This window comes from Manis pentadactyla, chromosome 10 (assembly GCF_030020395.1).
Source record: "Manis pentadactyla isolate mManPen7 chromosome 10, mManPen7.hap1, whole genome shotgun sequence".
Taxonomy (NCBI): Eukaryota; Metazoa; Chordata; class Mammalia; order Pholidota; family Manidae; genus Manis; species Manis pentadactyla.
This window is the reverse complement of record NC_080028.1, coordinates 7,663,039-7,686,274: the sequence shown is the minus strand read 5'-3', so window position 1 is coordinate 7,686,274 and position 23,236 is coordinate 7,663,039. Positions and strand designations below refer to the sequence as shown.

Sequence of the window (23,236 nt, the reverse complement as noted above, 5' to 3'; positions counted from 1 at the left end):
GTTAGACTCACCTCCCACGTTGTGGCCTCTGGGTCTTGCTTTCTGAGAAGACTGAGGCACCCCAGAGGAATCCACGTTTCAGGCGATTCCTGGCTCTGCGGACCCTTGGCTTCCACTCCCAACCCCTCTGTGCGCTCCTCGGATTTCTTCCTGATTTGCTGCTCTTGGAGAAGGGTGGGCCCTGTGTTCTCCCTGCTGTTGAGGTATTCTGGGAAGCCGAAAAGACTGCAGAGAGAAGTGTGTCATCCCGCAGAGGGGCTGCCTACAAAGTTACTCGGACTCAGAAGTTGTATCAGTATAACACTTGCTTAGGTGACAAAGTATCTCCCATCAAGTAACTCTTGTTAGGTTAACCTAAAATTCTATTTTCGTGTTTTCAAAGAGTTGACTTGAGAGCTGGCCCCTGAATATACAAGAAACATGTTTAGTAACACAAATCCCTTGAGCAGTTCCTCTCAGAAGAGGTAATGTTTGGAAATGTTCCCGAGGCCTTTTATATCTGGAAGCCCTGTTTGTAAAAGAAAGATGAAGGAGCCCAGATAAGGGGGATCATTTTTTTAGGGTGTACTCTATCGTGACCAAGTCATCTGATAACGTATAAAGCTTGACCATCTATCTTGCAGGTGGAACTGCCTTGGATATTTCAGTTGGGGGTCTGATATGTGAACAATATGTAAATCAGAGCATGTGCTATTTGACATCAAAACTATGTTTTGGCATGTGTTTCTTATGTTGATATACTCGAATTTATTGAAAACGGTATAGTAATTATATCAAGACTTACTCCTTACTCTAAAAAAATGAAAATGTCCAATGCACAAAACTTGCTCTTTGGTTCTAATAGTTGAATTGCAGAAAGCTGTCCCACCCCATGGGAGTAGATGAATAGTTGTGCAATTAGTCTTAATCACAGAGGCCACAACCTATGAATTAGAACTGGAACCATCCTTTGCTTGTTACTTTTGGATTTGTTGAGGCTTTGTGTAAAACCAGATTTATTCAAGGTACTGATTATTATAGATACTGGATTACTACATGCAAGATTTTTGAAAAATACATTCATTATACTTCATTAGTCTCAATGGAATAAATAAGCTTAACCATCTCTTACATTAACAGTGATTATGTCTATATATATAGGCCCTTTTTGAATGAGTGATCTCAGATCTTCACAAATCCAGGAAGTTAGGGCAGATATCTTCGTTTTACTGATGAGGAACTGAAACTAACAATGGATTACTAGTAGTAAGTCAGGAATTTTAGTTACATGATTGCCCTCTAATTCTTTTGCTGTTATACTGTCACTAGATCTTACTCTGGTTTAGTAGAGTCCTTCTGGAACTTTTATTGAGCCAGAAATAATGTATCTTCATTTAATAACTTTTGAATTAGTAGCCATTGTGGATGAATCTCCACTTCCTTGGAGTTGCTCTCAGTCTAGTCAGGGTGATAGACAAGAAACAGATAAATGACAGTATAGCAAAAGATGATACTAGGGTCTTGACTCAAGTGACATGGGAGCTCAAGAAAGGCAGTAATAGATTGTATTATGTTATTCTGGGAATTTATACAAACTTTTAGAATTAAAAAATTCTACTGACTTGAGGTACTTTGAATGTCTGTGGTGCTTTTGGTTTCCTTCCTTTAGAAGGGCTCTGGGGTACACAGTCTTGAGTTCCAAGGAAACTTTTGTCATCTGAAAGTTATGGGTTCCTAAACTGAAAATGTTTTGAGTAGCTAAAGGTTAACCTAATTAAGGGAGTGATTTCACTAGTTTGAATATACATTAACACCATCTGGTCATCTGGGAAAAGCAAAGTAAAACACTAACAATGCATAAGTTGGATTTTAAAAGACTAAATCATTTAAAATAAATACAAAGTCTGAGATAGGGAAGGAAAACATTGAAAATATTCAAGAACAGTAGAGAATTGTTTTTTAAAGCCTATTTGCAGTTAATTCATTCAACAAACATTAATTGAGCACCACATATGAGTGCAGAGCACAGAAGGTTTCTGCCACCATGGGAGACAGGCAAAAAGTAATTGTAATATAACATACTAAATTTAGTAGTAGAGGTCTGGTGGTGAGGAGAAGGAAAAAATGGTAAATATTTTCTGGGAGCAGTGAGGAACAAAGAGGAAATGTGGACATACCTTTAAAGATTAGGAGACAATTGATTTGAAAGAAGACCTTCAGCAAGCATACTAGAGTAACGCAGTCATCATGGCAGAGGGAACTTACCCAAGTGTGGAACGCTGAAACAGAATGGCTGGTGTAAAGCTTTGCAATCTTTAGCTAGCCTGGAGGAGCTTTTTTGAAATATGTTCCTGGGAATATTAATAGGTATTACACCAAAATGGTTATGTGTGTAGAGGGAATGCTGTATTTCATAGTGCCCATAGAACACTAATTCTAAGTCTCTAAGAAATATATTTGGCAGTAATTTGCAAAGTGTATTTGAATCTTGGAGCTCTTTTTCTGTGGTGAGTCTTTAGCTGGTAACCCTTGGAACACATTTTAGAAAAGGTTGTGCTTGAGCATAAGATGTGTAGGAAGAAGTGATAGAAAATCAAGGGCTGGTAGCTAGCTCATAGAGGGCCGTGTGTATTACGTTAAGAATGGTTTTTCCCTCTAGACAGTGGAAAACCATTGAATAAGCTATGGTGTAAGATTAAATCTGAATTTATAGTTACCTAGTAATAGAAAAATACTAGACTAGGATAGAAGGCATGTCACTGCATTCTTAAATATTCTGAGACACTGGTTTTGTCTTGTTGGAAAATTGTGTTTTTTCTCGACTTATTAGTCCCACATAGATGATGACAGATAAGCTCTAGTATCACAATTTATATAAGTAGCATTTAAAATACCCTAAGCTTTAATGATCTTATTTTCTGAAAATAAGGTTTAAATGCTAATTTTGTCCCCAGTTCCTCCTATAGCATAAAAGACCTTTTCTTCCCACTTACAAACTAAAAATCAAACAAAATGAAACAAAAGCTCACTTTTACTATAGCAGTTATTTAAAAATAATAGATGTTATAATTTTTCTAGTTCCAAAATTTGTTGCATTGCTAAATACCACTGAATGATACTTCGCCAGCAGTGATTGGGTTCTAGTACTGTTAGATTATTTGTTCCCATCTTTTAATTTATGCACATTAAATTTTTTTATATAGTTAATGTACAATTACTTGAACAACATTATAGTTACTAGACTCCCCTATTATCAAGTCCCCCCCACATACCCCATTACAGTCACTGTCCATTCAGCATAGTAAGATTATGCACATTAAATTTTATAGTAATTACATTTCTAACAGATAAGAGATTAAAATAATATAATCAGTAGATCTTGCAAAAAAAAATAAATTCAATGACAAGAAACATGCAGGGTGCAAGTCCAATGCAGGAAATACTTTTCAGTTGTTTCATAAGTTTAGGCATCTCAAATATAGCACATCCAAAACTTAACACCTGCAGTCCTGTCTCAGATAATGGCAATTCCCTTTTTCCACGTACTAAGGCCAAAACCCTTGACTTTTGTCATACCTAACATCTAGTCTGTCAACAGACTATTTGGTCCTACCTTTTAGAGTATATCCAGAATTTGATCACTCTTCACTATCCCCACCTTCACCATCCTGGACCAAACTACTGCAACCTCTTGCCTGGACCGTGCCTATATGTCTGATTTCCCTGCTTCTGCCCCTGCTTACTTTGAATCTGTTCTCAATGACAGCAGCCAGAGTGGGACTGTTTAAATATCAGATTATGTCACACTTTGCTCAAAACCTCCAGTGGCTTCCTATCCCACAAATAACAAAGTCCATACTGTGATTAGCAGTCTCTGCATAAACTGACCTCGTATACTTTGTCTACTTGCTCTCTTAATCAGCCCCACTGATCTCCTCCATGTTACTCAAGCACACCTTGCACAGCCTTACTTCGACATTTTACTTTCTATTTTTTCTGTTTGGAATTCTCTTTCACCAGATAACCACATGGCTAACTCCTTCACTCCCTTTAGATCTTTTCTCAGATGTAACCATTGCTTTTTCGTGGCTACCTTAGCTAAAATTTCAATCCTTACACTCCAAAACTTCTATTCTCTTTCCTTACTTTTTGTTTTAGCACCTATGACTAAAATTGTATTTTAATATTTGCTTATTGTCTCTCTCCAGTTTGTAAGCTCTGTGACAGCTAAAATTTTTGCTGTTTGTTCATTACTGTATTCCAAGTACCTAGAACACTACCCGACAAACAGTAGGTACTCAGAAAACACTGCTAAGTCAATGAAAGAAGGAATAAAAATAATAGGCTGACAAGCAGTATATTTTGAAAATAGAGGAGGCTAAGAAGTAATCATGTTGAAATTAAACTAAGTTCATTTAAAAAAAAATGTATGCAGATATTTAGCTCAAACCACTTGTTCAGTATCTGATGTATTTTTAACTTATCTGTTTTCTTCCATCATAGCCTTAAATGATAATGGCTCAGGGTGGTATTTTAGAGTACCGTATTTGTAGATCCTGTGTACATAGTCAATAAAGAAATAGAAAGTTTCATACCTGGAGTGATTCACTGATGACCTACCCGACATGATATAGCCACATTGCTCTGAGGAATCCAGGGTAAGACTGGCTTTTTTTTTAATTGAGGTAAAACGCATATAACATAAAATTTACCATGTTTATAATTTCTAAATACACAGGTGTGAAACAGAGCTTCTGAACTTTTTCATCTTGCAAATCTGAAATTATATCCATTAACAGCTTTCCCATTCTACCTCCCCAACCCCAGCTGCTGGTAACCATGATTCTACTTGTTTTTGTAAGTTTCACTCTAGATACCTCATGTAAGTAGAATCGTAAAGTATTTGTCTTTTTATGACTGACTTATTTAATTTATAATGTCTTAAGTTTGTCCATGTTGTACAGCATATAACAGGATTTCCTTTTTAAGACTGAATAATATTCCACTGTATGTATATACCTGTACATATAAATACTTTGTTTATCCATTTGGCATTTAGTTGGTTCCACCTCTGGGCTACTGTGAATTAGTGCTGCTATGAACATGGGTATGGAAATATGAGCCTGGCTCATACTTTAACTTAAAATACTTTATACTTTAATTTTTAGTTTCTAGTATCTTTATGTCAAATGCTCTGCCTTTATTGAAAAAAGTTATGAATAATTATATAGTCTGTACCTGTCTATCTTAATACATATTTAGCTAATACTGTACATATTTCAGAAGTTTGTATAGTGTAGTTTTAATGAGATCAAAAGAATAAAAGAGATCACTTTTCTAAAGAAAAACCCTATGACATGTAAATATTTAGCTGAAAAACAATTATTTAGCTGTTTTCCAAATTCTTAACATCACTGTCATCACAAACTCATCTTTTTCTGACATAGCTTATCCAACTAACCACTGACCAAATGTCCATGATCCTGCTAAACATGTTAAAAACATAAAACATGTTTAAATTAGTATAGCTTTAAACAGATCTACAAAACTCTCATTAACGAAAACACAAAGAGCTGTGTTCAAATGTTGTATGAACATAATGTGTCTAAAGAGCCAATTTAACAATTCCTTTTGGTTGACTTCTTCTGCACCTCTTTATGCTTCTTCTTTTTCCTCTTACCACCTTCTTTGAATCCTAATGAGACAATAGAGGGATCCCTGCTGCTGGTAACCCAAGGTATACCTTACTCAATATTGTCCACAAAAGTATACTGAGATACATGTTTGGAGCTGTAGGACTTTGGTGAATAACTGTTGAATGATTGTCTACTCTGGCTGCATTCTTCTGCAAAACCCGCTTCCTCTACCACATCTTTTATAATGAAGGACTTCAACTTTCCATCATCTTCAGCTTTTTCTCTTTCTCGATCGTTCTCAGTCTCTGTGTATTGAGATTTCTGCTGTTAACAATCTTACCTGAAAGTGTAACAGATATGTACTTGCCCATCCCACTATCATCAAATGCCAGGGAAGAGAATGAATCAAGGCCCTCGTGGCCCAGTGAACCATATGGTATATATTCTGTATCATCTGAAGGGAATCTCTCAAAAACTAGATATTCGCTGGAGATAGAAAGTATCTTGCACCTCTGTTTCTACTTCCACAAGAGCTTTTTGGACTATTTAAAAGGTCCTAAAGTGAGTCTTCAAAGAAATGAAATGAAAATGGGTCCCTTTGACCATAAATTTCTTTGAAGACATCATCTGGCTTATGAAATGTGAAGCCATACTCAAAAGAATCATCAATATGACTTCCACCTCCACCATTTAATCCTTCTTTGCCATATTTATCATAAATGTCCCATTGTTCATCATTTGATAATACCTCATATGCCTTAGCTGCTGCTTTGAACTTTCTCTCAGCTGCTGCTTTATTTTCTGGACTTTTATCAGGGTGCCATTTAAGTGCCACTTTATGATAAGCCCTTTAATGTCCTTAGGTGAAGCATGTCTCTGCACTCCTAGAACTTCATAGTAATCCACCATGTTACAACAGATTGTTGGGGAGGGGTGTGCTGGTAGTGAGAACTGATTTCTTCTTGGCTCAGGCTCTGCTGTTAGTGGTGGTAGAGGCAGTGACTGCAAATAGGCACATTTTTACACTGAAGGCAGTGTTATTGTGGACTGCTTCTAGGAGACGCCAGGATACTGATCATGTGGCAAGCAGAGTTACAGGCTTATGTCAGAGTGGGCTGCATTGTGCTGTCATTCTGGGGTTGGGGTAGGGACCAGACCTTCCAAATGGAGCTAGTGTGGGGACATAGCAGACCATCCTGAACCCCTGGACTTGTATCCCTATGTTTCCTTGGAAGCCTCAAAGAATGCCTCATCAAGCAGTAGGATCTGTTGTTGATGGCCACAGCGTGCCCTTTGCATAGTATGACCTCTAGGTTACTGAGCTTTAATAACTTCTTTCCTAGTTCTTTCATGATTTGGAAAGATGAAGAATTCATTAACTATGTGAAAAAGTGTTCAAGCAGTTGACATATTTGTTTATTTCAGTCAGGAGACCTACAGTTCAGTAGGACATAACAAATAAGTAACTCAATTACGATATAACAGGGGCTATGATGGGGGAAACACTGGATGCTAAGCAATCATATGAGGGAAACCTAGCCCAGACGTTTGGTGTCAAAGAAGGCTTCTTGGAGGAAGTAGCCTAATTTATAAGATTTCTGTATGCCATTGGTGAGTCATTTGAGATGATATCTTTGCCCACTTAAAGTTTACTACAAAGCATGTAAGTTAAAGATTTTGATAATTGTGCATTTATGTATTCAATATATAATTATTGAATGCATATTTTGTGCAAAGCACTATTTTAGTCACTGGTGATAACTAACAAAAGAATACCAATTTTCATGGTATTTACATTTAAGTGGAGTACAAATAATGAAACAGTAATTTGAGATAATGTGATATGTGCTCAAAAAGAAAAAAGGAGTAGTGTGATGGGGCAGAGAGTAACCTTTGCTTGGTTTTAGAATCCTCTGAGGAAATGACATTAGAGCTGAGACCTAGATGACAGACAGCCATGGGATGATCCCATAGAGTAGCTGCCAGCCATGGTGATAGACATTTTGAGCTATTACAAATAAGGCTAGCATTCATTTTAACTACAGTGAGGAGCCATGGGTAGTATAATCTGATTTACCTTTTTAATGGGTCAGGGGCTATGTGGAGATACAGTTGTATGTGGGAAAGTGAAATTTAAAAACCCAGTTAGAAGCAAACTAGACCAAAGTTGATTTTCTTTTGGGTCAATATAAATTGTCAGTAGACCAGACCTGAATTCCTATAAATTCCAGGAAATTCCCCATAATGATCTCTGTTTTTCCTCCGTTATATTTGGTTTTTTTTTTTTCATTACATTTATAAGCCCCTCAGTTAAATGATATTCCAATGAGACAAACAGTAATGTTTGCTTCTAGATAGTCTTTCAAGACCATTTGCCCTCTCAATATCTTTTGCTTTGTGTTTGTTTTGACATACCAGTTGACTAGAGGTTATGCAAAACTCTTAAATTCAAAATAGTTTCAATTCTCTACAGTATATACATGCTTTACATGTATGTATGTATGGTATACACATGATATTTGCCTGCCATTGAAAATAATAGCAATAATTATAATATTGAATAGTATCATTGGGTAAGACACTGTACCAAGTGACTTACTCTCATATCATCACAGCATTTCAGTAAACTAAATATTTTGTGCCTCTAAGAAGCCTGAGGCTCTGAAAGGTAAAGTAACTGTCTAAGGCTGCCTAACTTGTTAGTGAAAAATCTGGTATTTAAACTTGAGTCTAATTCCAAATTCTGCTCTTGCCACTCCAATGCATTTCTTGAACCAGGACTTAAGAGTTTAGGTTCTAGATATTGTACAAAATATATTAAGAACCTATGACACAAAGAGGAGTTAGAAAATAGAAAATTCTGTTCTTGAGGAATTGATGTCATTGGAAAAAACTGAAAAACTAATTTCAACAGCATGTGAAAGTGTAATACAAGGATTTACTTCTGTAATTATCCTCCCTCCCTCGATCCCTCACCCCTTTCAACTGTTGTGCCATTTTCTCTGATCTCTTCACAATAAAACAATTTTTGTCTCTACTTGATGTCTATGCTTTCTTTCCTCCCATTCTTTCCTTGGCACACTCGAGTCTGGCTTTTATCCCCCCGTTTTATTGAGATATAGTTGACATACAACATTGTATATGTTTAAGATGTACAACAAAATGATTTACATACGTATATATTAGAAATGATTACCAAAATAAGTTTCACTATCTTCCATTACCTCACATAGGCAATTTTTTCTTCTTGTTATAAGAACTTTTAAGATCTACTCTCAGCAACTTTCAAATGTACAATACATAATTGTTAACTGTAGTTACCATGTTGTGTGTTATAGCCACACTTACTTATAACTGGAAGTATGTACCTTTTGTCTACCTTCACACATTTTGGCTTCTATATTTAATGCTGTACTAAAACTGTTCTTGTCAAGATCTCTGGTGACTTCCATGTTGCCAAATCCAGTGGTTTGTCCTTTTGGCACTTAACACAGTTGAGCACTCCCTCCTCCCTAAAACACTTGTTTCTTTAACTTCCTAAGTACTTCATTCTTCTAGTTTTCTTCCTCTTTCCTGTGCTTTCCTTCTCAGAACTAAAATATAGTACCTGGACTTTATCTACATGATCTCCCTAAGTGATATCCAGTCGCAGGGCTTTAGATACCATCTATGTGCTTATGACACTTAAACTTATATATCTAGCCTGTTCCTTTTCCCCTTGAATTTAAGATTGCCTGTATGATCTGTCTGTTGGAATATCCAGTAGGTATCTCAGTCTTTCTCACTTACTTAATGGTTCAACCATCTACCCAATTTTCAGGCCCAAAACCTGAGAATCATCCTCAGTTTCTCTTTTTTCTTTATTCTCTGCATTTTGATCAGAAGCCAGTGGCTTATCGAACTCACTTGCTTTTGACTTTCATAATTCATCCCAAATCTAGTCACTGGAGAAATAAAGTCAAATAAACCATCCTTGCCTTCCAAAAGTTTATAGTAGAGTAGCAAACTAGCAATTATGTGCACTGTAGTAGGTGTTAGAATAGAATTAAGCAGAGGAGCATTGAGAGCATTTGCATCAGAAGCAGTATGGGTGGGGAGTTATTTTTTTAAAAAGGCTTTCTAGATTAAGTGATATTTGAATTGATTTTTAAGAAGTTGGGTAGTCATAGAAGCAGACCATTTTAGACAAGAGAACTGCACTTTTGAAGGCAAATGCTGTTACAATACAAACTGACTAGCTGGGGCTCTACAAGCAGTTTAGTGTGACTGCAATGTTTTTTGAGGATTAGGTCAGAGAAGTGAGCAGGGGCCAGATAGTGAAGGCTGCTAACCTAGAGTTTGAAGTGTTTTGAAAGACAAAATTCTAAGTTTATAGTGTTAGTATGGGAAACTGGAAAGTTAAGGACAGATCGTGGTATGGTTGACTATCTTTGAAGAGGTTGAGGCAAAGGATTAGAGATCACTTTGGAAATAGTATAACCTATAGAGAATGAATTGAAGATGACAAGACCCACAACAGACCAGTTAGGAGACTACAGGCATACGTCAGATACTGCAGGTTCAGTTCCACACCACTGCAGTAAAGCAAAGATGGCAATTAAGCAAGTCAAGTGAATTTTTTGGTTTCCCAATACATAGAACAGTTACATTTATACTACAGTCTATTAAGTGTACAATAGCATTATGTCTAAAAAAATGTACATACTTAATTTAAAAATACTTTATTGCTACAAAATGATAACCATCATCTGAAGTTTTAGCAGGTCCTAATCTTTTGGCTGGTCTTGCCTTGATGTTGATGGCTGCTGACTGATCAGGGTGGTGGTTGCTGAAGGTTGGGGTGGCTATGGCAGTTGCATACTATAAGACAACAGTCAAGGTTGCCACATTGGTTGACTCTGTCTTTCATTAATGATTTTTCTGTAGCATGTGATGCTGTTTAATAGCATTTGACCCACAGTAGAACTTCTTTCAAAATTGGAGTCAGTCCTCTCAAACTCTAACATTGCTTTGTCAATTTAGTTTATGTAATATTCTAAATCCTTGTCATTTCAACAATCCTCATAGCATATTCACCAGGAGTAGATTCCATCTTAAGAAACCACTTTCTCTGCTAACTCATAAAAAGCAGTTCTTCATCTGTAAAAGTTTATCATGAAGTTGCTGCAATGCAGTTACATCTTCAGGTTATATTTCTAGTTCTCTTGCTGTTTCCACCACATCTGCAGTTACTTCCTGTACAAAAGTCTTGAATCCCTCATCTGTGAGGGTTGGTTGTCAGCTTCTTCCAAACTTTCATGAATGTTGATATTTTGAAGTCTTACCGTGAATCATAAATATTCTTAATGGCATCTAGAACAGTAAATATTTTCCAGATGGTTTTTGATTTACTTTGCCCATATCCATCATAAGAATCACATCTATGGCAGCTATAGCCTTATGAAATGTATTTATTAAATAGTTAGGACTTAAAAATTGAAATTACTCCTTAATCCATGGACTACAGAATGGATGTTGTGTTATCAGGCATAAAAACAACATTAATCTGGTTGTACATCTCCAGTGGAGTGCTTAGGTGAACAGGCACATTGTCAAGAAGCAGTAATATATATATATTTTTTGAGAGCGCATCTCTCATATTTATTGATCAAATGGTTGTTAACAACAATAAAATTCTGTATACAGGGGACTCAATGCACAACCATTAATCAACCCCAAGCCTAATTCTCAACAGTCTCCAATCTGCTGAAGCATAACGAACAAGTTCTTACGTGGTGAACAAGTTCTTACATAGTGAATAAGTTCTTACATGGTGAACAGTACAAGGGCAGTCATATCACAGAAACTTTCGGTTTTGATCACGCATCATGAACTATAAACAATCAAGTCAGATATGATTATTTGTTTGATTTTTATACTTGATTTACATGTGAATCCCACATTTCTCCCTTATTATTATTATTATTATTATTTTTAATAAAATGCTGAAGTGGTAGGTAGATGCAAGATAAAGGTAGAAAACATAATTTAGTGCTGTAAGAGGGCAAATGTAGATGATCAGGTGTGTGCCTATAGACTAAGTATTAATCCAAGGGCAACAAAACATCCACGGATGCAGAAGATTTCTCTCAAAACGGGGGGTGAGGTTCTAAGCCTCCCCTCTGTTGATCCCCAATTTCTCACCTGATGGCCCCCCTGCGACTGTGCCTGTCTTAGGTTGTTCCTCCCTTGAGGAATCTTACCCGTCTCTGGCTAACCAGTCATCTTCCGGGGCCATACAGGGAAATGTAAAGTTGGTAAGTGAGAGAGAAGCAATATTGTTTGAAAAGGTTAGCTTTTTACTTCTCTTTGCAGATTCATGCCCTGTGGAAGAAGCAGTAATATTTTGAAAAGAATCTTTCCTGAGCAGTAAGCCTCAACAGTGGGCTTCAAATATTCAGTAAATCATGTTGTAAATAGATGTGCTGTCATCCAGGCTTAGTTGTGCCATTTATAGAGTACAGGCAGAGTACAGTTGCAATAATTCTGAAGAGCCCTAGGATTTTTGGAATGGTAAATGAACATTGGCTTCAACTTAGTCACAAGCTGCCTTAGCCCTTAACAAGAGAGTTAGCCTGTCCTTTGAAGCTTTGAAACCAAGCATTGACTAGATGGCAGTTTCTTCCAATAGAAGGCTGTTTCTTCTATATTGTTTAGTATGACCACCTTCATTAATTATCTTAACTAGTTTTTCTGGATAACGTGCAGCTTCTCCATCAGCACTTGCTGCTCTACTATTGTACTTTTGTGTTAGGAGATGGATGCTTTGTTTAACCTTATGAGCCAATGTCTGCTAGCATCAGATTCTTCTTTGGCAGCTTCCACACCTCTTGCAGCCTTCGTAGAATTAAAGAGAGTTAGGGCCTTGCTCCGATTAGGCTTTGGCTTAAGGGAATGTTCTATCCAGACCACTAAAACTTTCTGCGTATCAGCAATAAGGCTGTTTTACTTTCTTACCACTATGTGTTCACCGCAGGAGCACTTGTAATTTCCTTCAAGAATTATTCCCTTGCATTCACACCTTGGCTAACTCTTTGGCATTAGAGGCCTAGCTTTTGGCTTGTCTCAGCTTTCAACATGCCCTCCTCACTAAGGTTATCATACCTAGCTTTTGATTTAAAGTGAGACGTGTAACTCTTCCTTTTAGTTGAATGCTTAGAAGACATTGTGGGTTATTAATTGGCCTAATTTCAGTATTGTGTATCAGGGAATAGGGAGGCCCGAGGAGAGGGAAAGAGACTGGGAAATGGCTGGTCAGTAGAGCAGTCAGAACACACACATGTATTAAGTTTGTCATGTTCTATGGATGTGGTTCGTGGTGGCTCAAAACAACTACAATAGTAATATCAAAGATCACTGATCACAGATCACCATAACAAATATAATAATAATGAAAAAGTTTGAAATATTGTGAGAATTACCAAAATGTGACAGGGATGTATAGTGAGCAAATGTTGTTGGAAAAAGGCATTGATAGACTTGCTGGACACAGGGTTGCCACAAACTTTCAATTTGTGACAAACACAGTACCTGTGAAGTGCAGTAAAACAAGGTATACCTGTATTGCAGTAGTCCAGGTGTATTGAGGTGGGTCTAAACTAAGGAAATGGCCTCCCTTTGAATTAAACTGGATGTTTTAGAAGTAGGACTTGACATACCAGCTTTGGTACTAATTATGTGACCTTGGGCAAAATATCCTGTTTACTTCAATGTAGGTGAAAAGCTATCAAGACTTTACTTTTGAATTTACTGAGAATAAGCATCTCAATTTATGCCTCGTTGCAGTATTGTTTATTTGCTTTGCCTTTGTTTGAGTTAAGATTCCTCTACTTGTAAGTAGTCCAAAATAGAAGGATTGGATAGTCTAGCATTATTTTATCTGAACATAAAAAAAGAGAGAATTGGTTAACTTTTTACTTTCAGTTATTTTACTACTAAAATGGTAGTGTAGACCGTGTAGTCTAATGGTTATAGGCTCTGTTGTAGATTATTATTCAAATCCTCATTCTGTCTAGTATGGGAAAGTTTCATCTTCATCTTGGGAAAGTTCCTTAACTTTCCTGTGTATCTTTTTTCTCATCTTTATTCACAGGTGGAGAAAAAAGTGAAGAGGAATTATATAACATGCCAAGATTACATAGTAGAACTAAACTAGAACTAGCACTTATTTCTATTATACCATGCTGCGTTTAACTCTTTGTCTTAGATTATCTTCCGGACTCTATACTTATTTTCTTTAGTTTTCTCTATGATTACTATATCCTTTTTTTAATGGGAAATTTCAAACATATACACAAGTAGATAATGAGCTCCAATGTACTCATCACCCAGTTTCAATAATTATCAACATATGCCAATATGATATCTTGGATTTTACCCAAATCCACTTTCATCTTCTCCCCAAACCATCCCACCTCCATATCATATCATTTCATCTGTAAATATTTCAGTTTATATTTCTAAAAGATAAGGTATACCCAGTACCATTATCACACTGTAAAAAATAAGCATTATTTTCATAATACCATCAAATATGCAATCACTGTCCAAATTTCCAATGATCTCATAAATATAATGACTAGTGTAAGTGGATATTTGTTTTATAATTTGTTGCTTGAATCAGGATCTATATAAAGTCCCCATATTGTAATTGGTTGATAATGTCTTTTAAGGTTTTCTTGATCTGTAGATTTCCCGCTTCCATCTCTTACCACCCCTTCCTGCCATGGAATCTATGTGAAAGAAACTGAGTTGTTTGTCCTGTAGTGTTTCCCAGTCTGGACTTTGTTAACTGCATCCCCATGGTGTCATTTAGCAAGTTCCTCTGTCCTCTGTAAATTGCCTGCCTCATCTTTGTTAAGCTTTCAATGTGCATAGACTAGGCATATTCACAAATATGTGTTCTGTGTATTTTCTAAAGACAGATTCCAGGAAAATACTAATGTCCTTTTTCTCACTTTTCACTATTCTTAACTGTATTTTCACACTGCCTTGCAGTCTACCATATTCTATCTTTTTAATCATCTGAGAAGTTAATAATTTTTCTGAGTAATCCTCTGTAAATTTAATTCAGAGTTAACATTTAAGACTTCTAACTCTCCAAATATGTACATCATCATTCATACCTTCAAAAACCTTTAACTCTTGATCCAGACTTAATTGCATTCTGCTATTATAGTGATTATAAATTCACAAGAAGATTGTCTAGTACTGTTGTGTTACTGGGATTCAACAGGGAATACTTGCATAGCAGCAGGGTAGAGGGAGAAGAGCACAGATTTTGAAGTTAAATAAGTCTGGGTTTGAATTCATGCTTCCCCTGTACTAACTGTGTAACATTACACAAATAATTCTGAGTCTGATTCATTACTTGTAAAAAAGTAATGCTAGTGTCTACCTCATATGGCAGTTAAAAATCTAATTATTTTGGTATAAAAATCTTTCAGTGGTCTGGTACTTATTTTTCTGATCTTTTTCATCTCCCTCCAGCAACATTGACTCTTCCCCCTCCACACCCACACACACACTCACGTGTATACATAAACTCAGTGTCTTCTGTGCTTTCCCGTTCTTAATCTCATTCATGATATCTTCCCTACCCCTAGTCTCTTTTCACTTGTCTAATTCCTATTCACCTAATAATTCCTATTCACCTGCTTCTGCAGTTCCACACAGACACGTTTAGTGTGCTGCTTTGTGTTGCCCAGAGCTCTGTGGGCCTGTCATTGCACCCATCCCACAGCATTATATTTCCTTGTGCTCTCAAAAACCTTGTGGATTAATGTGTTCACCTTGTAGTATTGGAAATGCTCTGTTTTGTCTCACCTTGTGTCTTACTCTTGTGTCTTTCACAGCATGTGTTCCAATCCCATGCTAATCTTGAGTGAATGCTAATAACAGTGTTTATCGTGTGCTGTGATTAAGCATTTTTCATATTTTATCTAGTTCTAAGAGTTAAAGATTAAATTACATAGTATGTGCATATTTTTTCACACTTCACATATTCTCAGTAAAAATGTTCTCTTTTTCTGAATTTTAGGACACAGCTTCACACTAACTCTATGAAATGCATTCTAACCCTTTCCCTGCTTTTGTTCATTGCCTTCCTTCTGTTTGCATAGCTCCTTTTTCATACCTTAGTCATATTATATGTATATATACCTCTATTATACTGCAGAAGACTAAAGTTACTAAGGGTAAAGTGACCTCATTTCTCTATTCCTAGGACCCAGTACAGGCTCTGGCTGGCACAGAGGAAGGGCCATATAAATATTAAAGGAGATAGTAGTTTGCATTTTTCAAAAGCATCCAACTGCTAGAGATCATTAGATGTCTATATACTGTGTGGACTTCCTGGATTCATTGTTCCTTTTCATCCTCTTTATTATTCCTTCAGGATGCATGTCATGTTCACAGCGAAGGTACTCCCTCCAGCCCATCCCAGAGAGGAGGATTCCAAATCGATACTTAGGCCAGCCCAGCCCCTTTACACACCCACACCTCCTCAGACCAGGTAAGGCCTTTTACCTGTAATAACTGTCTCTTTAGTTGTTTCATCTGGAACTGTGCCATCCAACAGAATTTTTGTAGTGATGTAAATGTTCTAGGTCTGTGCTGTCCGATACAGGAGCCAGTGGCCACAAGTGGCTGTTGTACACTTATAATGTTGCTAGTGTAACTGAGGAACAAAATTTTTTGTTTTATTTTAATTAAATTTAAACAGCAATGTGTAACTGCTGGTACTGATAGCACCATGTAGAGCAATAAATATAATAAACCTTATAATTCAGAATTATCAGTGGAAAGTATGTATTTCAGGATGTTTTTAAAGAAAAGTTCTATTTCTAAGACATAGTTTTTAGAACTGTTCTGTTGATTCCTTCTGAACTACTGTTAAAGACATTTTAGAAACATGTTTTTCTTGAAAGCATTAAATGCTCATTTCAAAGTTTAAACAAAAATATTTCTGTATAGATCATGCAAGATTTCCAGATGTGATTGTCACAGCTTTGAGAGGTGATAAAAATGATAAAGGTGATACAAAAAATTGATCAAAGTTTACTAAGTTTTATAACCTGATAAAGGTTACATCACTAATTTTATTTTCTACAATTAGATTCTAGTGGTACTGCTAAAAAGTGTGTCATCACTATTGTTCAAATTCATACCTAAAGTTCTTTGTTTTGTTTTTCTAAAAAGGCAGTTAAGGGATGAACTATGGGGAGTAAATATCCAAAAGAGGTAGGTGTGTTAAACTAAATGTTCTGTAGAGAAAGTGGTCAGGCTTTCAAGGGAAAGTAATCGTTGCTTCTGCCATGGGAAGTTAAATCTGTATTTACTATGTAAATATGTATATGTAAATAATCTAAATTGCCTTTAGAAATACGTTACTCTTTCACTATTTCTACTCAGTGAATGGTACCAGTGTGTCTCTCAGTGGGGCTTCCTTGTGCTGATTCTTCATCAGACTGGAATTCCTGCTGGGAAGTCGGCTGAGTCAGGAAGTGCAGCTCACCACTGAAACACACAAGAAATCAGAGTTTTTCAAAGCTATCAGGTAAGCTTAATAGCAATTCAGTTGATACTAATTTAAGTATTTCTCTACCCTATCAACCTACCTGTAGCTTCATTCTTTTTAAAAAACTAGAATTGGTATTAAGTTTTACCAGCTTTGAATATTACTGATTTCTCATGGTGAGATACTTTTACATGGTGAGCTGCATTTTCTAGGCTTTGAAACCAGCAGTCATACTGTTGAGATAATGGCCTCTGTATCTAGACTGTTTGCTGTGTATGTTAACTATATAAAAAGTGAATGTACATAAACATTGTATATTTACTATAAATGTAAAATAAACTATATAAAAGTGTCTGTAAATACACACAGACATGTTCACACATATGCATATGTTCATGTCAGCTCTGGGGGAAAACGGAGGCTTGTCTTAATTTTAGGACAAAGGCTTTTGGACACTAATGTCAGTAAGAAGAGGTAGAAATAGATGCAATTTTAAAACAGAATTATTACTATTAAAGAAACTATCAGGTATACAGGTTGTGGACACAAAAACTATAAAAGTAACCAAAGTATTAACCATTTGTTTTTTCTCTGTGTAAAGATGCAAAAGTTGTGGAAGTGTTAAAATGATTGTGTGGTGGAGGAACAGTAAATTATTCTTAAAAGTTATAATGCATGTAATAATTTTTTAAAATTTCTTTTATAGAGCCAAAGTCTGTTGGTTTGGGGTAGAAAATTATGTTGACTGTTACTTGGTTTGCTCCAAAAGATTTCATGTTTGGCATAGTTTCCCAATACGTGCCAGTACTTAAAACTTAAAACTTTCAGAAAATATTTCAATCCTTTTCCTAATTATTACACAAGTTCCATATATATTATAGAAAAATTAGACAATACACATAAGCATTTTTTTAAATTACTGATAGTCCCACCTCTCAGAGGAAACCACTATTGAGATTTACTATCTTTGTAGACTTATTTCTTATATAGAAGTGTGTGTGTATGTATGTGTGAACACACTGTATATTGGTCAGTTATTTCCTTAAAATAAATTCCTAGAAGTGAAATTACTTAGCTAGCTCCCTCTGGATTTCTGGGAGCTGTTTCCCTTGGGTTTCTCTTGGTCTCTTGGCCATACCTACCCAAGTTTCCTGAAGCAGTAGTATCTTGGAAAATGTCCAAAAGAATAAGATGGGAGGTAAAGGAATTCTGTTCTGGCTATGCTACTACTGCTTTAAATGGAAATAGAGAGGTTGACTCCCAAAGTCCTCCTGGTGATTTAAAAAATTTGACATTTCCTTAAAGAATCTGAGCATTGTAGACATTCCCTTCTTTTTATGACATGCGTACATCCCTGTGATGAGGACTATGTTTATAGAGACAGAAAACGTCAGTTCATTCTCCTTGATCATTAATATACCCTTGACTTATCACCCAGGGAAAAAAAGTGACTCCATGTAGGTAGGCAAGTGGCATTCTGGGCTATTATGAATTGTGAGTCTGCTCTTTATATCTGCAGAAAAAAGGCACATAGTTCCCCGATACTATCACAGGAATAATGCTGTCAGCAGAACAGCAAGGTGTTCAGCTTACATAAACACTGAGACTTTTCAGGGAATAGGAAGAATTAGGGCCTAATGAAGCATTATTTCCAAAAAAATTATACTTGGAACATTTTTGCATTCTTAAGAAAAATTAATTTTGGAATATGGGATATAGTTTGGAGTGCTTTAAGAAAGAGATGTTAGGAAAGTTGGGCTTGTCCGAATGATTGTCTGATACATCCAGAACTGCTTCTTGGTTTTCTTACAACTACAGCAGTGAGCAGATTCATTGGGAAGTAATCAGAACACAATTGTGCGGCCCACAGTTTAAGAGAATGCTTTTACCATTTACCTTTTGTCCCTTATTATCAAATACAGTGGCTGAGACTATACAGTTCTTGTCAACTATAATATTTTAAATGCTGAAAAGATTGGTTCTAGAGTAGGTTATAGATAGTTCCCAAATCTTCTTCCCTTATGAGTTTCACAACCAATTAGGTATATCCATCTTTCAGTGAAAAGTTTAGTTGTAGTTCTGCCTTGAGCAAGGGAATGTTTTTTGTTTTTGTTTTTTTAAAATTTTGTCAAACACAGTTGACTACAATCTAAAGATCTCTAAAAGATCAAGATTTATTTTGGTGGGATGATATTTTTATACTGTTTAAAAGATTTAAGTATGTGTCCAGAAATTGAAAGTACTTTGAACCTACCTAGACCATTGCATGAACATTTTCAAAATACTACATACATTCCATGAGTCCCCAGGACTTGTTGCATATGAGTCTCAAGAGAAGGGCTTAGAATGTGTTTTGAACCTGTGGTGCTCCTGATGACACCATCTGCCTAGTGGGTGCTCCTTCAGCTGAGTGAATGAGACGCCTAATGTCTATGCTGTCAAGCCAGATCTTTGGCTACAGGCCATGTTTTGAAGCACAGTGTACCTTCCCCCTGCCTCTCTGATGTCCTCATCCCCAAACACTCAGTTCTTTAATTCACTCACGTCTTTATCATCACCACATCAAACATTTTCTGAATGACAAGTTTACATTCATCTATCCATTCAAAACACTTTCTATAGATTATACCTGACAGGTAGAGTAGTAGTCTAAGAAAGTTTTGGATTCTAGAGTTTATAAATTTAAGTTCAAGGCCTACTTTTTTCCATAGATACTTCACCATAAAGTCTATCCGTTTTTATTTATTTATTTATTTTTTTAGTTCCCTCATTTTTGTATTTATATATATATATATTTATTTATTTATTATTTTGGTATCATTAATGTATGATTACATGAGCAACATTATGGTTACTAGACTCCCCCCATTATCAGGTTCCCACCATGTACCCCATTACAGTCACTGTCCATCAGCGTAGTAAGATGCTGTAGAATCACTATTTGTCTTCTCTGTGTTGTACTGCCTTTCCTGTGCCCCCCCACCTACATTATGTGTGCTAATCATAATGCCCCTTTTTCCCCTTTTTCCCTCCCTTCCCACCCATCCTCCCCAGTCCCTTTCCCTTTGGGAACTGTTAGGCCATTCTTAGGTTCTGTGAGTCTCCTGCTGTTTTGTTCCTTCAGTTTTTTCTTTGATCTTATACTCCACAGATGAGTGAAATCATTTGATACTAGTCTTTTTCCGCCTGGCTTATTTCACTGAGCATAATACCCTCTAGCTCCATCAAAGTCTACATGTTTTTATAAAGTAATGTATTTTCTTTTCTCACTCCCTGTGACCTATGGAATTACACATTTTCCTTTTGTCTTTGTCCTAACTATTTTTTTGGCTTTGTTTTTTTCTTTTTGGTTTCTAATTCTACTTTGCTTTTCATTAAAGTATATTTGATATACAATATTATATTGGTTTCAGGTGTACAACATAGTGATCTGACAATTGCATACATTACTGAATGTTCACCACAATAAGTATAGTTGCCATCTGTCAACATACAGAGCTATTGCAATATTATTTTCCTTGGTGAATCAGATTTTAATGTGGAATAAAGACTGAAGTCTTTACATATATGTTTATAGGTGAGTAAATATATTTAATCTATATATATGATACATGTTGACTAATATGATGGTTCATTTTACTGGTAGCTATCTAGAGCAGAATTATAGGGTATTTCTCTGTTTTTTTAATACTGGGACAAAAAGAAAATTTTGAAATATTATGCAGTTTAAATACTGGTACATTAAAAATAAATGACTCATCCATTTCCCCATTTAACCTTTGTGATGTTTATCAAGAAATTCTCTGGTACAGATTAGCAAAAATCTGCCCCAGACAATAATCAGGAAATCTTCTAAAGAATTGAATGTTAAAAATTACTTGAATTTCTGAATTACTTGAGACTCATTCTTGTTTTTGTGTTTGAAGGCCAAAGACTTTCATGACTTCTATGTAAATAATTATTTTGATAGGGAAAGTGAATACTTAAATTTACTTCAAGTAATTATTTTAAATTAACTTACTTAACTTTACATAAATCTAAAATTTATATGAATTTTACTTTTCCAAAGTCCTACCTGATTTTGAATTGCCAGGATGAGCATGTCTTCAAGTGAAAATACTTTATTGTGGTAGTAATTATAACTAATACTTATATAGTGCTTACTGTTTGAAGTATTATATTATTTAATCCTGATAACTTTGTGAAGTGCATGCCGTTTTTATCTCCATTTTATGCATGGGGAAACTGAGGCATGGAGCAGTTTAGTAGTTCTCTCCAAGTCACTTAATAATTTATTAAGCCAGGTTTCTAACTCACAAGAGTCTGGCTATGAGTCTGCACTTCACCACAAAACAGTACATAGTACCTGTGCCAAAGAATACTACCTGGTAATTTTTTAAAGTCTCTTTTCATTATAATGTTTTTGATAAGAAGAAATTAAACTGAGAGAAGTCTTAGTGTAAAACTTATTTCAAATTTAGAGAATGGTATACTTTTTTAAATGTGATAAAATTTACATAGCATCAATTGCACAGATCTTAAATACACAATTCAGTGAGTTTTGACAAATGTGTACACCAACATAACCCACAACCCATTCCAATTATAGAACATTTCCATCAACCCAGAAAGTTCCCTTATTCCCCCTCCAGTCAATCCCTACCTTCGTCCTTAACCAATGCTCTGTTTTCTAGCAACATGGATTGTTTGCCTGTTCTCGAGTTTCATGTAAGTGGAATCATACAGTATATATACCCTTTCTGTCTGGCTTGTTTTGCTCAATATATGCAAATAAAGTCTGTTTAGAGTATTTTCTATTATTCAGTCATTTCATTTTTTTTTCACAGAAGTCTCTGTTTTTCTTTATTACCTTTTTCTTTACCCTATTCTTGAACTATGTAGTAGTAGATCAGTTAATGATCTACTTCCTTCTACACAATAAAAAACATCCTTATAGTAAATAGAGTTATTTTCAAGGATGCTATTTCAAAATCAGACCATGTTAAAATCCTAATTTAGGTAGTTTCAGGAAATAATTAAAATACATACCTAGATTGTAGCAAAGACCTGTATCATTCCAACAATTTTCAGTCTTAATAAAACTCTCTGGATTTTCTGCTTGGCTGATAAAATATGAAGACCATTTTTCTTGTTTTCTTGAGAGGCCCCATCCTAAATGTCCTAGGAGAGTTTTTCTTCTTGGCTGCAGAATCTCATTCTTGATTGTGAGACTTTGCTATTTGCAGAGTCCAGATTGTGACATCCAGGCATTTGATTGGTAAATAAACTTCTTAGAAGAGGCCTTCTATCCTTAGCTGATTCCACATGATAAAATGCTGACTTGTTTATTAATACGTTACAGTTTGACAAGGTTGCCAGAATGTCTACCCAGGTACAGTTTTATCAGAGGAAATTCAAGCCAGATTGACTGTAATGGTTAGTTCTGTGATGAAAGACCATAACAACTGCCAGGTTTACCTCTAGGGTTAAAGTTCACTGCTTTATCACATCTTTTTTTCCCCTCCTTCAAATGATAAGGAAAGGTATCTTTTTCTTTGATAATTTTTCTGTCATAACCAAGAGTTCTTTGTCACTTTTGAGATTTCAGGAGTTTGGAAGCAGTTAATGATCACGCCATAGTATTGATAATTAGTAAGCTTGGGGAAATGTAGCCAGTGTTTTAAATATTTTAGTCATTTGTATGAAATTGGATTAAGCAAAGAGAGACCTTTAATATCTTTGAAGGGTATTAAAGATGGTTTTCCAATCTTTTCCAAATGACTCTTTTTTCAGAAGTCACTTCTTAACATGTCTCTTTGTTACTAATGAAAATGAGAGATAATGTAAAGATTAAAGTCGTTAAAATTGTGAATTTTCTTATCTTTCAAAATTAAAAGAGAAACATAAAATGAATTGATTTTTTAAATTTAGTTTTATTACATAAAACTAATGTTGTGACTATAAGGACTGTAGTTGTGAAATAACCAAAAGAAAAGCACAGGAAAGGAAGAAAAATTGGGGATAATCCACCAATTATAAACAGTCTCTGCTTTTATAAAAGGAC

General features: G+C 35.7%; 2 protein-coding genes and 1 long non-coding RNA gene across 8 annotated transcripts in view; 1 reads left to right on the top strand and 2 right to left on the bottom strand.

The window, feature by feature from the left end:
• XPNPEP3 (X-prolyl aminopeptidase 3) overlaps positions 1–23,236 on the top strand; it is a 60,235-nt gene that overhangs the window by 173 nt on the left and 36,826 nt on the right. Inside the window, exons 2-4 of one of the 6 annotated variants that reach the window (XM_036931371.2) lie at positions 5,039–5,086; positions 16,051–16,167; positions 20,586–20,749. In XM_036931371.2, the coding sequence (XP_036787266.2) occupies positions 20,740–20,749 (10 nt within the window). In that variant the 5' untranslated portion in view covers positions 5,039–5,086; positions 16,051–16,167; positions 20,586–20,739. Of the gene's footprint in view, positions 1–4,717; positions 4,837–5,038; positions 5,087–16,050; positions 16,168–17,073; positions 17,212–20,585; positions 20,750–23,236 lie in introns of those variants that run through there. The other 5 variants (XM_036931368.2, XM_036931369.2, XM_036931370.2 and 2 more) reach the window with 5 other exon arrangements.
• On the bottom strand, positions 5,308–7,367 carry DNAJB7 (DnaJ heat shock protein family (Hsp40) member B7). The gene is given in 4 exon segments (XM_036931375.2): positions 5,308–5,917; positions 5,920–6,105; positions 6,108–6,464; positions 6,467–7,367. Coding segments are annotated over 4 exon segments (795 nt in total). The 5' UTR covers positions 6,525–7,367; the 3' UTR covers positions 5,308–5,723.
• Positions 7,438–22,853, bottom strand: LOC118935250 (uncharacterized). Its single transcript, XR_005033744.2, has 4 exons — positions 22,222–22,853; positions 17,077–17,171; positions 16,182–16,332; positions 7,438–10,967 (listed from the first exon to the last, which is right to left on the bottom strand). It is a non-coding gene; the product is annotated as an uncharacterized LOC118935250 (long non-coding RNA).